Source organism: Bicyclus anynana, chromosome 15 (assembly GCF_947172395.1).
Source record: "Bicyclus anynana chromosome 15, ilBicAnyn1.1, whole genome shotgun sequence".
Lineage (NCBI taxonomy): Eukaryota > Metazoa > Arthropoda > Insecta > Lepidoptera > Nymphalidae > Bicyclus > Bicyclus anynana.
The window spans coordinates 6,225,365-6,240,560 of NC_069097.1; the positions used below are offsets into that span (position 1 = coordinate 6,225,365).

Genomic DNA, 15,196 nt, shown 5'->3' on the forward strand with positions numbered 1-15,196 from the left:
ATATAATTATATTTTCCTTATAATAAAACATGGTGTTTTACCGTCAAACCCTGGCGGTGGCGGTGGAAAGGGCGGTATGGTGCCATACCTTCCCGACCCTTCGGCGTCTCCTTCCTCTTGGTCCACCTGCGTCCAACAATATATTATACAGTAATGTCGAGCGTGCGAGTTCTTTTGCAATTAAGTGATCGTTATCCCGAGTATAATGCGCTATGCGGGTCAGATATATTAGAATTTGTAAGCGTTTTTTGCGGTTAAGCAGAGTGGTACGGTAAGCCAGGTATTTATTAGTACACGTACCTATAATACAGGAGGTTAGAACAAATTGTAAGTTAATATGCTAAAATGTATAGAGCCCAATTTTAACTGTAGGTACATAATAATTAAAGCACTATAGTATAGGAGGTTAGAACAAATTGTTAATATGCTAATATGTATAGGGCTTAATTTTAGCTGTACATCTTAAATCTAAATTTAAATTTCTTAAAATTGCTTTCATTTATTTAAGTTTTATATTTATTATTTTACACAGGTTTATTATTTATTTTTATTAAACGTAGGTTTATTAGATGACAATAATTTTTCAAAGAAATGTTTCACTATATTTTTAACCGACTTCCAAAAAGGAGGAGGTTCTACGTTCGGCTGTATGTGTGTTTTTTTTTTTTAATTAGATATGAGTTCATGATAATGTGGTTTGTCTCCTTGTTACTTGTATATGTAACGGTCTTATTAATAAAAACTTTATACTAACAATAACTTTTCACTGAAAGTGTCATTAATTTGCAATAAAAAATAATCATCAATTAATTTCATAATGTTCTAATTCATAAGCGCTTCTTTCTTTAATTATATACGAACAAAGTTGGCGTCTGCTTTTATAAATTAAGTTATTAATAATAATTATCGTTACATTTAATTATAAAAAATATCGTAATATTTTCCCAACACCCTGTATAAGTGCGAAATGTTACCAGTTGAGACGTTTGATTACGAAATCGGATGCCGTGTACGCATGGAATACGTAATTCCGGCCTGGGGATTATTTGAACGTATGAATATGAATAACTTGAAACATTCAATTCTGTCTTCACGCCTACCTAATGAAGTGTTTGTAGCTAAAGCTGATTTTCATGCATAAAAGGCTTTATATAGGCTGATTCATTTTAATAACTTAGCTTGATTTGCAAAATTGTCTAAGACTTTCGGGCGACTGAACACTAGACATTTAACACATACATTTAACATATATTTTTTGTTGGTAAAAAGAATTGCGTTATTCACGTAATATACCTACTAAAAATAACCGAATTGAATATGTTTAATTAACTATATTCGCTTTTATATACAGGTTGCTTAAAAAAATTAATAAGCTAAAAATGGATAATTGCTACTTTATCAGCTGAAAGACGAAAGACCAGGTGCTAGTAAAGTGATATAAAAAAAATCATCAAATCTTATCAGCTCAAGTAAATTCGCGAATTTTGTAGGTCAACATACTGAAAATATTAGGGGGATAGTGAGTAAATGGGCTCGTTATCTAATGCAAGAGTAAACAGAGATATCAGACAGGATGTACGTACGATACGAGTAGATTAAACCTCGTACACGACGCACCGGCGTCTCTAATGTTGTGGTTATATAGAATCAAAGGTAGTCCTAGTTATTATTGGTAAAGGAGCCGATGATAACAAATGTGGATTGTGTAGCGTGTGTGGATTTAATTGAGCGTCGTGAAGAATACTATATTTGGAGGAGTAGATGAAAGGTAGATTTCAAGAAAATTTTCGTTACTTCATTTTGCGGAAATCATCAGAAAATATATTTTCATTATTGCACTTTGTAACAGCTTTCCCATTAAATTGCACTCACATAGTCACATTTTCGAAATGCACACATTTTAGTAACAAACTATCAAACAAAACTATCCTGGACTTGGTGGGTGAGTATTTCGGAAGATTGTTATATTTTCTTTGTCCTGATTGTACTGACTGACATTAAAAGCTCATACTTTGAATACTCAACAACAAGCGACGTAGCTTCCCTTATTAATTGTCGCGCTCAAGTTAATCCAAAAATCCTTTCGTCAGCTCCCCAACCACTAATAGGTATATTGGACATAATAAGCTTAATAACTTTGTGACACTTGCAATGTATTCTAAAAATGTGAAATAGAAACTTTATATATTTAATAATATTTTTTCGTTATCCTGAATGAATCTACTAATATTAAGGGCTCATATTTGTTGGCGATACTCAATAAAATGCAAAGTATTCCTTATATTCACTCTCGAGTAGGTAAATCAATCGAGTAAATCCAAAAATTGTCTCGTTGGCTCCTCAACTAATAATATATTGGATATATTAGCCGTGTAACTTTTGTGATAGGTCTATGAAATATACAAAATGCGTGACTTTTATTAATAAGACCGTTGTGAATGTGATGCACTTAAAACAATGCGACAATACATCACATAGCTTATGTCATATAAAGCGTGCGTTGACCTTTGCAATACGCTTATCTTACCAAAGAAAGCATCTATTCTTGATAAAGAATGTTTGCCCTCATGACTGTTAACTGACAGGAATTTTGTCGCGTCCACTGACCACTTTAGTCATTTAACTTTCTTGTACTGCGTTCAGTAATTAGGTAGGTACCAGTAGCGAAGACTGAAATTTTCTCGTAGTTAACCCGTTCAAGTGTTTTTTTAGTCTGAACGAGTTTTTGATTGAGTACGTTAAATTATGTGTGTCCGTAAAACTCGTGGATTTTTAAAAGGCAACCCGATAGGAATCGGGTTGTTAGAAGCCATCGCCCCTGGTACAGAATATTCGTTAAATTGTTCTTTAGTTATGGAATATCTCAATTCACAATTGGAAGATTGGTTAGAACAATAACGGCTGATTATAGAAGAATTTCGTATAATTAATTGACCAAAAATGTACATTGAATGTACATTTTTGGTCAATTAATTGAACAAAGATTTTCATAATATTTTTTAGATACAATCATATTTTACTCCTAATTATGTAGAGAGGCTTGGTAAATGTTTGTTGTTAAATTTTTGTTTCATAATAAAGTTATGGAAATTTCAACAACAAACCATATTGGCGTATTTCATACTATTTAGACTAGCACTTGACTGTAATATTTTACGTTGGCATGTACTTTCCTGGAAGGTTAACAATGCCTATTGATTCCTGCCTTGAATCTTCTTTATAGGTAGAGATAGTAGAATATATACTAGGTATATAATAAAGAAAGCTGGAAAAGAGCATTACCTACATTAGGAACAAGGAACCAATTCAATTCATATGCTCGTGACTTAACTCTATGTTAGTATTATAAATCATGGTTAATTAACAGTTTATGAATTACTACACTAATCTATAGTAAACACATTAACGGAAATGAAAACAAAACATAACCACACAAACTGTTAAGCCCCAGGTTGATTTTAGACATCCACAGAAATGCATTGTGTTAGTTGCGACGCCACAGTTTAGTGTTACTGACGTTTTCTATAACACATTTGATATAAAAATAAGAAACTTTTATTCATAAAAAACTCAGCCACGGTTTTGAATTTCGGGGTATTTTTGACCCATCTCTGTTATTTTGTGTCACTGTGGTAAATAACCATAGGTTATGAGCTCACATAATATATTTTGTTACATAATTTTTTTTATTATAAATACATAACTTGTAACAGACAAATTAAGAAAAATCTTAATTAAAAATCAAAATATACGAGTATATTTTAAGGACACTTGTTGGAATTTAACTTTGCCAAATATCTATAACAAAAAATGTGTTAAAGATTAACGCAGTACAATCGAGTGAATAAAGCTAACATGAACAAAATATATTTAAATAATAATAATCACCAAAAAATTGTCAATATCAATTTCTTCGCTATCTCCGCCTTGGATTACTTCCTGTTAAAATGGCGCAAAACGTTTAAAATGTATACATAATTAATACCTAAACATAAGTTATGAGACACTAAAGTTTAATAATAATAAAACTTAAATTGTTGAAATAAAATAATCTCTACGTATGTATGATATTATGATATTGAAATATGGACCATGTTTACATCGCTAGACCACATATTGTATTGGTTAAACTCTTTCCATATTTACTCTGTTATAATAGACAACATTGGTGTGGTTTCTTGGACTCTTAACAGAGCAAAAACAATACAATGTTTTCCTTGAAAATAGTATCAAAAAGTAGTCTTGATAGTAAATTTAAATCATTATAGCTAAGATACTAAATAAAAGAGACTTACCTCATAGGTATTCACACATTGCACCTCCGCTTGAGAAGGGGACCCGTATAATTTCAGCTCTTGAAAAGCGCCCTGTATTACAAGGAGGGTTAAAACACGAACCCAAATCCACTCCATACCGTCTGACAATTCATCGATCGTATTGTTTCATACACTGAAAATGTTGCTTGAAAAACTCAATGATTTCTCTAAAAGCTTTTGGATTCGATTGTACTTAATATTTTAAGTATTCAAAGGTTTTGAGATACAAATTTTTAAATTGTTTGATATTTATAGTAGGTACGTGTAATGAAATTGTTGTGAAAAATAAGTTTTTCGTCATAATCCACATTTATAGTAAGATTAAAAAAAGGTAGTAAATGAGAAATGAAAATCAACTACAAAACAATATTTTAAAATAAATAATACTACTAATATAACCATCAAAAATATTAAATATTAGAAAATGTCATTAAGATGATTTAAAATATAACAATTAAATTAAAAACTAAAATAAAACTATTTCATTTTCCGCTCAGTCAAGCACATTAATAATTTCAAACATGCGTGTCAATCAACGCGTACGCGGCGATGCACTAACTTTAAAACCGACCTAAGTTAAAGGGAACGTTTTGACGACCAGTATAACTTGATATCTGGACACTGTTTACAATGTTGGGAAACATTCCAAGCTAAAGGGTTTTTAAAAAGTGGTCGCTAAATCCCATTCCTGTTGCTTATTACTTACTGTCAAATTCAAGGATTGATAGCATTCCAAGATTATGAAATGATTATCATGGATGCTCTTCTTATTAAAACTGTATAACTTTTTTTTTAAAATAATACCTTAAGAGGTTATTATTTTAAAATATACGTTTGTATACAAAATTAATTATATGACAAAGATGGTCATATCTTAGTCCCTTGAGGTGGTCGAGAATAAGCCTAGCTAGTGCTAAAAAGTGAAACGTAGTAATAAAATATAAGTTGAGACGTACGTCTATAGACAACTGGTTTCAAGTTAATTGGAATTATTACGTTGTTATGTCACTATTACTGAATACTGAATGATATTTTTTTTTCATACAGAGGATAAAAGTTAAAAAAGTGCTGTTTTTCAGGATAAAAAGTGTCCTAATGTCCTCGTAGTATGAATTGAAATTATGTCAATTCATTTGGATTCATTCGTATCGATTACAATGCCATTCAATAAAAAAATAACAATACTTTCAATGTAGATACGGAATTGGATCTGTTACAGTTTTAATATAAGTATAGATACGAGATATCTGTATAAAGCTTTGATTTTTAAATTCTAATAAAAATTCAAAACTATCAAACTGTCCGATTTAAAGTTACAAAATCGTAAATTTAGTTTACGATACAACACGCCAATAAATTGCATATCGCCAAAAAAATCCCAATAACTCTTCAATTTTAGAATAATCTACAAAAACCGGCAGGCCATCAATTTTATTTACATGTCAAACCCATTGTGAAAGGCATGAATATCTCACCGTTCGAACCTTTATAAATCATGTACGTGGTAAAATTAGTAGGTATTATTTTTGCAAAATCATTTCACGGGCTTTTTATTTTATCGCGGGTCGTCGGGACCCCACTAGAAATATTTCATTTCGCAACGAACACGCCGATAAAAGGGTTAAACCTGCGCCAGTTCCAAAAATGTTCTAATGAAATATATATTGGAAATACCTTCAAATTCTATACCTTTTACATAATTTACAATGGCTTGTCTTTCATAAAATTGGGAACTTTATCGAGAAATAAAATTCCTTACGGGATTAAATAGCGGGATTAAATTATTGAGCATTTTACAATAAATTGAAATACAGTAATTTTTTAACGCAGGGCTGTTTTATTTTTACCATTTTTTTAATCTATACTAATATTATAAAGAGGAAAGATTTGATTGTTTGTTTTTAGTGCTCGTTCCATCGCCCGCTGTGTGACTCTGAGCCTTCTTATGGCCCATAGTTAGCTAGCTATGCTTGGAGTGATAAGAAATGAGGAAATTCGCAAATGAACTAACGAGTTTAACTGGCATTGAGGGGTACATAATTCGAAGAGCCGATGGACGTTGGGGTCTTATGGTGCTGCAATGGCGACCCCACACTAGAAAGCGCAGTGTTGGCTGACCCCTCCACCAGGTAGACTAACGACATATAGCGAGTCGCAGGGATCACGATCCTGAGCATTCGCTGGATGCAGGCGGCTCAGGATCTTGATGTTTGGTAGTCCCTACAAAAGGCCTATATCCTGCAGTGGACGTTCATCGGCTGATATGACGATGTTGAATATAAAATTAGTTAGTATAAGTTTTATGAGAAATCAATAGTTGCAGTAAAAGTGGCGATTTAGTTAGCAGTAAAAGGTGGATGTTGCATCAACAAGTTTTAGTTTACAACTTGGTACAGCTAATTGAAGTCGAAGCTAGGTATAAACTTCCAACTTTAGTTTTAACTTTGCGAAACTAGAGCAGTGCCCTGAATACGTTTATTAACAATAATTAAATCTTTGACGTTTTTGCCGCCTTCGTAGTTTAGTTTCTTAACTTATATCGAAGAGTTGTATACGGTTTTGTTTTTTCTTGGAAGAAACTTTGGAAGAACTTTGTTAAACCTTAGCCACTGAATACTTAATAGTGGCCTACCTCACAACCACAGGTACAACCAAGCATCAATAGCCCAACGGTAAGAGCGGTTGGATTCATCACCGAGGGGTGGTGGTTCAATCCACACCCCGTTGGTCTATTGTCGTACCCACTCCTAGTACAGTCTTTCCCGACTATTTGAAGGGAAATGGAAATATTGGTCACATTATAAAAAACATGGCAAATATTCTTTTTTTTATTTTAAATAAAAAAAGTAACTGCTTCTTTTTCCAGAGGTTAGGGAATTTGACTCTGGATTACGAAGTCTGGAGTTTGAGTTGTGGATTGTTGGGCTATGAAATACTGATCATTCAGTACAAATTTTTTTTTAGTTAAAATTCTCAGTCTGGAATTAGCACTAAGGCTAATTAAAATTAATTGTTTATTTATTAGCATTGAAAAATAATTGTGATATTATTAAAGTCTATATCACGCTCGATCGGCATGTAAAATATTGATATTATTACTTACCTACATTTTAATTAATCGAGAAATTCACTGATCTAGTTTAAAAAGTTAAATAATGAACAGAAAAATAATAATAATTAAATGGAAAAATCTCCTATTCTTACATATTATACATCTGTAGAGAGGTCAATTCTGAACATGAAAATATATTTCCAAAATAACTATCAGGGGGTGATTAATGATCTATACTGATGCCAAAAATGCAATCACTAAATTTTTGTCTGTCTGTCTGTATGTTCGTTATAGAAACAATAACTACTCGACGGATTTTAACGAAACTTGGTATAATTGTTCTTCATACTCCTGGGCAAATTATAGTATATTTTCATCTCCCGACGATCAGTAGGAGCAGAGCAGTGAAGGAAAATGTTTGGGGAAACGGGAGAAGTTACTCCATTTTTAAAGCGATACTACTGTAAGGGCTGGATTAAAGAAGTCTAAGTTAGTATTAAATAAATAATGAAAAACATTAGCATAGGCTTAGATCTAAGTCAATGAAGTAGATGGTGGTTTATAAATTGCCTGCTTTTCGAAAATGACGGATTCTATACAAACAGAAATCTATCGGTATTCATAAGGTTTGCCCTCTCTCTGCAGTCGTACATTTATTTCTGAAGATCTGAGATAAATTTTCCACCGGCTTCTAACTACTGCGTGTTCATTCATATAAGACGTCGTCTTTTCTACCTAACGAAATCAGTCCAATCAGAAAAGACCGATTCTACTACAAATAAATGATATTCGATATACGACAATATACTAAATCAATCGTAATTGATTCGGTAGTATAAAATCCACCAACCCACATTTTACTTTCTTCTTGTTAACAAGGTGTTCTTAAAGAAAAGAAATGTTAACAGCCACTCTAGTGAACTACTAACGTTTAGGTTTCCATTAAAGTAAACGTAATTAACTTAACTCTATAATTTAACTAGAACAAGTAACCTAAGCTGGTAGTTAGGATGCCTTCCCAGCTACAGGAATGTGCGAGGTAGGTTATCCATTTAAAACTTTGCTATATTATAGCTTAGCTTACGGCGGTTGGAACAACGTTGAAATTGTACATACAATTATTATATTATTCGTTTATAATTGTATGTATAGTACGATAGTGTACCTAGCATGCGAACAACGACATATCTTGTGTTGAGATATAGAAACTTTATATACTATTGAATAGATCACCTGGCTATTCAATAGTATATAAAACTTTTTACTATCGCGCAGTATTCACGCCTAATTAGTGGATAGGTAGCCTTAGTGTCGCCGCACACAGGCCGCACGCGTCAGCCACAAACGCCGCCACAAGAAGCAAGAAGGGGCTACAAAATATCTGAAGCGCGCGATAGACACTTGTGGCCGGTGGTCCACACTTGCGATTGGTGGCTGCTACTTTTCGTCTCTAACAGATTTACTGAGACAAGAGAGAGTGGCGTGTGGTGGCGTTTAGTGGCCGGTGCGGGCCACAAGAAGCGAATAGCGACGATTATAGCATGTGGCGGCCACTGGCGTCAACCGTATGCGGCGAGTCCATTTAAAATGTATGAAAACTTTTTTTTTCATTCTTTATAAGTTAGCTCTTGATTACAATCTCACCTGATGGTAAGTGATGATGCAATCTAAGATGGAAGCGGGCTAACTTGTTAGGAGGAGGATGAAAATCCACACCGCTTTCGGTTTCTCCACGATATCGTACCGGAACGCTAAATCGCTTGGCGGTATGTCTTTATCGGTAAGGTGGTAACTAGCCACGGCGAAAGCCTCCCACCACCTAGACCTGGACCAATTAAGAAAATCTCAATCGGCCCAGCTGGGGATTGAACCCAGGGCCTTCGTCTTGTAAATCCACCGCGCACACCACTGCGCTTCGGAGGCCGTCAACTATAGGTAATGTGCCGGTACCGGCGTTTTGTGGCCCGTGTGTGGGAGCCCTTAGATGTGTTGAAGTACCAATCTGCAGTAATTAAGCCAGCAAGTCCACGCCAGACCTCTTTGACACGGTACAGTTCTATTGCAGAGTAGCTCCAACTAATTACCGATAGTCTAGACAAACTTTCGTATCTAGTACTTTAGTTTCGTGTTTCTGTTCTGTTTTGACTATTTGTACTAAGTAAGTACTAAATGAGAGCCGTGATAGCCCAGTGGACATGACCTCTGCCTCCGATTCCGGAGGATGTGGGTTCGAATCCGGTCCGGGGCATGCACCTCCAACTTTTCAGTTGTGTGCATTTTAAGAAATTAAATATCACGTGTCTCAAACGGTGAAGGAAAACATCGTGAGGAAACCTGCATACCAGAGAATTTTCTTAATTCTCTGAGTGTGTGAAGTCTGCCAATCCGCATTGGGCCAGCGTGGTGGACTATTGGCCTACCCCCTCTCATTCTGAGAGGAGACTCGAGCTCAGCAGTGAGCCGAATATGGGTTGATGACGACGAAGTACTAAATGTAGTGTGTACTGTGATGTAAACAAAGATAATGAGTATTTTTTTACAAACAATGTAGCGTGTATGGACTAATAATAGTGCGTACAATCCGCACCAAACTTCTAGTCCGGTTTGAAGTTGCAACGCGCTAAACTGCGTAAGTATAATGCTAGCCATTGACGAACTATACCCACGTTTCTGATAAAACTGATCGTGTGTTGGTCACTGCGTGCATGGCGGCTGGACTTGACGTATACATGAAACGTCTTTGCTACGGGCAGCGCTGCAGAAACGTGGGTATACTTGATCGTCAATGGCTAGCGGCGAACCGCGGAGTGGGCGTGGCTCATGCCAATGGGGATGATGACTAGGTTTGAATATATTGATTTTTATGATACATTCGGGTAAATAGGGTCAATGTTAACTAATTTATAGATTAAAAGCAAAGATTGTCTGGATATTTGCAAAATAAATGAAATTATAAAATTTCAAAATCTATTAAAAATATTTTATTGTAATTAGATGAAAATTCATACAGTTTTAGCTTCCTTACATTAAATGTAACATTTTTTAATATATGAACTATAAGCATAAACGCACAAATAACAAAGATATTGGTAATTTTGTTTGAACGCGCATACAAATCTAACGATCATTACATTGCCTATGACGTCATTATTTCGAGCCATTTTGTATGGGGCGTTTTTCAGGGATCCGCGGCAGCGCCGCAAATCTGACTCTTTAAATCCCTGTTCCTTTTACAAAATTGCTTTACTATTAGTATACTCTTAATTTATATACAATTTAAAAAACTGTCATCATCCCTATTCCATGTGTCTGTTAGTAATAGCATTATTATGAAACGTGTTCTCTGTGGGCAGCGCTGCAGAAACGTGGGTATACTTAATCGACAATGCCTAGTATGAAACGTCTTCGCTGCGAGCATCGCTACGGAAACGTGGGTATACTTAATCGTTAATGGCTAGTATGAAACGTTTTCTCTGCGGGCAGCGCTGCAGAAATGTGGACTAACCTGCGTCAAAGACGTCTTTTGAAGAAAAAATACACGTTGTCGACCAATAGCAGAATCGAAAATATCACAACGAAAGAGAGCCATATTTTTTATGCCGTCACGCTCGCTATTGGTCTACGTGTATTTTTATGTTCAAGAAATATCACGTGGCGCGCATCCCAACCTCTAGAAGTCCGCTGGTATTAAAAGCAACATAAATCAACCTAACCGGACATATTCTCTATTGTGGGTATGAATTTATCCCAAACACGCATCTAATGCCGTGTAGTAATTACTCATCTTGTCATAGACCTGGGATGCTGAGGGATGGAGGCGAATCGACGTGAGTAATACAAATGAACTCTTAGACAGGGTGAGACGTGACAGATTACTCGGGAGTGGACCTCGCATCCGTATCTGCGTGATAGGCTATGTAACATAATGTACATTTTCTTTCACGCAATTTTATACGAACTATCAAAGATTACTAATCAAAGAAGTTTCAACGACCTCTCTTGCGTGGGTAGAGCTTTGGTTCATAACAGAGAAGTTTTAAAGAAAGAAAAAATGCGTTTATTTCGAAATTTGCCACACATCACAATATCTCCAGTACACCATGACATCCAGGACAATACCCTGCGATGTGTGGCATAACACAGAAAATGGCCCCAGCTCAGCCCAGCCAGCAGGTTGAGTTCAACTCCCTGCTCGCGTCAATTTATTTATTGGCTAAACCCTTTTCATACTCGGTTTCTATTTAGCGGCCCTCACCTTGCGGCTCGTGCCCTAAAAATACCTCGTATATAATGGGTCTTTTTAGCCCCTTGTATAACAATCTACTATTTCCATATTATTCTTAAAATACTTCTGATTATCTGTTTGCTTATAAATTAGGATTATACATAGTCTATTTAAATTTTTCATACACTAAATTATTATGGTAGAAAGTTTCAGGGTCTTATTATATTTGAGCAATCTTTGTAAACCTGCTTTCTGATGAATAAATAAATTATTATTATTATAATAAATACAGTCAAGCCTTGCCGCGATAGCTCTAAGAATGCTGTTATGTTTAGACTATGCGATACTTAGCAGAAGGTGGTGAAACCAGCCCTTAAATTTCTATATTTAACGGCTAGTCTAGTAATATTACATGACTAGGCTAATCATGTATTACTGTAAAATCTGCAAAAGTTTTACACGTGGATAGAAACGAAAGATTAAAAAAAATGGAGGGGTCATTCCCCTAAAAGAATTATCATTTTGCCTCAAGACGTCTGGTTTTATTCGTTTTTGATTACACCAATATATTAGGATCACGGTCATTTGTTTCGCACAGATAGTGATTTGGGTGAGGATCCGTACGTGTTTTGAACGTAAATTATTGCATTTATGTCTATTGCCTTTCTATGTAATGTATGTTTTTACTTATCATTAGATTATTACGTAAGTAATTGTGTGTAAAGTTAAACGTAGCTATAGACTCAAACGATAGATGGGTAGATTCCATCGAAGGTAGATTCCACCGATGTACGTAGATTCCACCGATACTCTACATCATTAATTCGCTATATGAATTTCTAAAAGGTCTTACAGTGGAATTCATAGTCATTGTAGGAGCACCCCCAGGGGATCATTCAGCCGCTGAGTGTCGAATCTAACCTTTATTTGTTTGAGAATTTGACACTCAGCGGGTGAATGATCCCCTGGGGGTGTCCCTAGAACGTTTATGAATTCCACTATTAGACATCTTCATCCAGTAGCTAAAAGACGCTTTAAAATACAACATTAGGCGCCATTTACATATGTGCAAAGCGAAACGTAGCGTCGTTTTTATACACGCGTTGTTTACGCGTATGCTTGTCTAGCGATATGACGCGTCAATTTGTGCAGGAATTTGTACGATAATTTAAATAGAGTTTAAAATACAGTTTATGGGAAATCCACAAAATTTTGCCTCACTTTTGTAATTTTTTAAAATAAAATATGTTTAAGTAATCAAACATAGAATATATATATACTATGACCTCAAAATAAATCCAATTTGGCAATATAATATAAAATGTTTACTACAGCCTTTCTTGATGAGTACAGTTTATCAACAAATAAATTAGAAATGAAGGTAGATGACGCCTGTCATTTCATAACTTATTTATTTTAAACTATGTATGGCTTGTTTTTAAAATGTTTCATAAAATACATTAACCACGTCTAATTGTTTAGACTTATTAATCAAATTATTTTCATTAATTCACGAACAAGTTAATTTTAATTATTATTAGGTGTGAAATGACTAGTGCTTTATACCCTCATTTTTAATTTGTTTGTTAGTAAACAGTACTCATCAAGAAAGGTTGTAGTATACTTGTAAAATTGCTAGATATGTGACATCACAGTAGCGAGGGATGAGTCTCATAAACGTAACGACTATTCGTTTCGACTCTGCGCCAATGTAAATAGACCCTTACATTACTGATATTACTTACGCTGTCAACAATTTGCGGCGCAGGCTGGCTGTATTTCTCAGCAGCGCCCAGTACATGCACCTCACTGTTCTCCAGATTCAATAGTCCCAGTGTAGACAAGACAGCGAGTCCAATGCCCAAAAACACCAATAGAAACAAACAGAACAAGCACAGTTTCGTTTTTCCCGACACCACCATCGCCATTGCAAAGTCTGATTGATCACTTTATTTAACACTTTATTTTGTGATATTTAAATTTATTGTTTTGGAACAGTCAAAAATGTCACTTTATTATTTTAATTAATTAATTAACACATCGAATTAGGCCGTAAAATGAAATACGGTTTTATTCCTATAGTGAAATTCAAGAAAAAAATACTCTAATAATGAAGTTTTTTCAGACCTTTTAAAGTTCGAAAAAGCAGCACCCAACTTAAAGTTTTGCTTATGAAGCTTGCAATAGTAAGATTAATATCACCTTAATTGATTAGCTTAAGTTCTGTGTAAAAAATAAATAAAAAAGATATTTTTGAGAAAATATTTTAGGTAGAATATAAATTCAATATACATACACATTTGAACTCTGTTCTATTGTCTTTGCTGTATGATGGTGAGCATCAAACTGCACGCTCTAAAAATTTATAGACTCATACGTATTTCGATAACAAAACAAATACCTAGATGGGACAACAATCAATGCAAAACGAAAAATCCACAATATCTCGCTTTGACACTGAGGAAGTGAACCGTCGAACGTTTTGCTCACAAAGCATTGTGCGATGCGGGATTCACAATACCCACACGTAGGTGACTATTTTATTCAAATTCTGGGAGTTAACAAAGTCAACAGGAAATTCCTATGGCTGTTCTTTTACTAGCGGATCTCCCGCAATTTTACTCGCGTCGTTTTTCGATTTTGTAGGAATATGGCGATAAAATATTATAATATAGGAAAACATGTCCTTACGACTATAGTCTGGCAAGTTCGTTGATGACACTCCTATGATATGCGGGCGACGGGGGAATTCTTACGACTATAGTCTGGCAAGTTCGTTGATGACACTCCTATGATATGCGGGCGACGGGGGGAATTCTTACGACTATAGTCTGGCAAGTTCGTTGATGACACTCCTATGATATGCGGGCGACGGGGGGAATTCTTACGACTATAGTCTGGCAAGTTCGTTGATGACACTCCTATGATATGCGGGCGACGGGGGAAATTCTTACGACTATAGTCTGGCAAGTTCGTTGATGACACTCCTATGATATGCGGGCGACGGGGGAAATTCTTACGACTATAGTCTGGCAAGTTCGTTGATGACACTCCTATGATATGCGGGCGACGGGGGAAATTCTTACGACTATAGTCTGGCAAGTTCGTTGATGACACTCCTATGATATGCGGGCGACTAGGGGGGATTCCTACGACTATAGTGTGGCAAGTTCGTTAATGACACTCTTATAATATGCAGGCGACGGGGGGAATCCTTACGACTATAGTCTGGCAAGTTCGTTGATGACACTCCTATGATATGCGAGCGACGGAGGAATCCTTACGACTGTAGTCTGGCAAGTTCGTTAATGACACTCCTATGCGGGCGACAGGGGGAAAAACTCCGCGTGTGTGAAATCGTGCGTGCGGGGAAATGTGAGGTGCATCAGTCGTGGGTTTTTCATTCATCGCTACCGGCCCGCGCGGACTATCGGGAGTATTACGAACAAAGTTGCCAAGCTAAAAGACTATGTGCCGGCGCACATACTCAACGTGGCTCTTTGCTAGATACCCCTGTTTTTCAGCTGTAGGTAATACCATTGCAAAGTATGACGTGGTTAAATAGGGAATTATAGCTTACACCAATTTTCACGCAGACAAAGT

At 35.6% G+C, this 15,196-nt stretch overlaps 1 protein-coding gene across 2 annotated transcripts in view; it reads right to left on the bottom strand.

The window, feature by feature from the left end:
- The window catches only part of LOC112044711 (collagen alpha-1(XV) chain), a 231,299-nt gene that overhangs the window by 26,832 nt on the left and 189,271 nt on the right, over positions 1-15,196 (bottom strand). The window contains exons 5-7 of one of the 2 annotated variants that reach the window (XM_052885827.1): positions 4,296-4,367; positions 3,889-3,939; positions 42-126 (exon numbers count right to left, since the gene is read on the bottom strand). In XM_052885827.1, coding sequence (XP_052741787.1) covers positions 42-126; positions 3,889-3,939; positions 4,296-4,367 — 208 coding nt within the window. The remainder of the gene's footprint in view (positions 1-41; positions 127-3,888; positions 3,940-4,295; positions 4,368-15,196) is intronic. The other variant, XM_052885828.1, reaches the window with a different exon arrangement.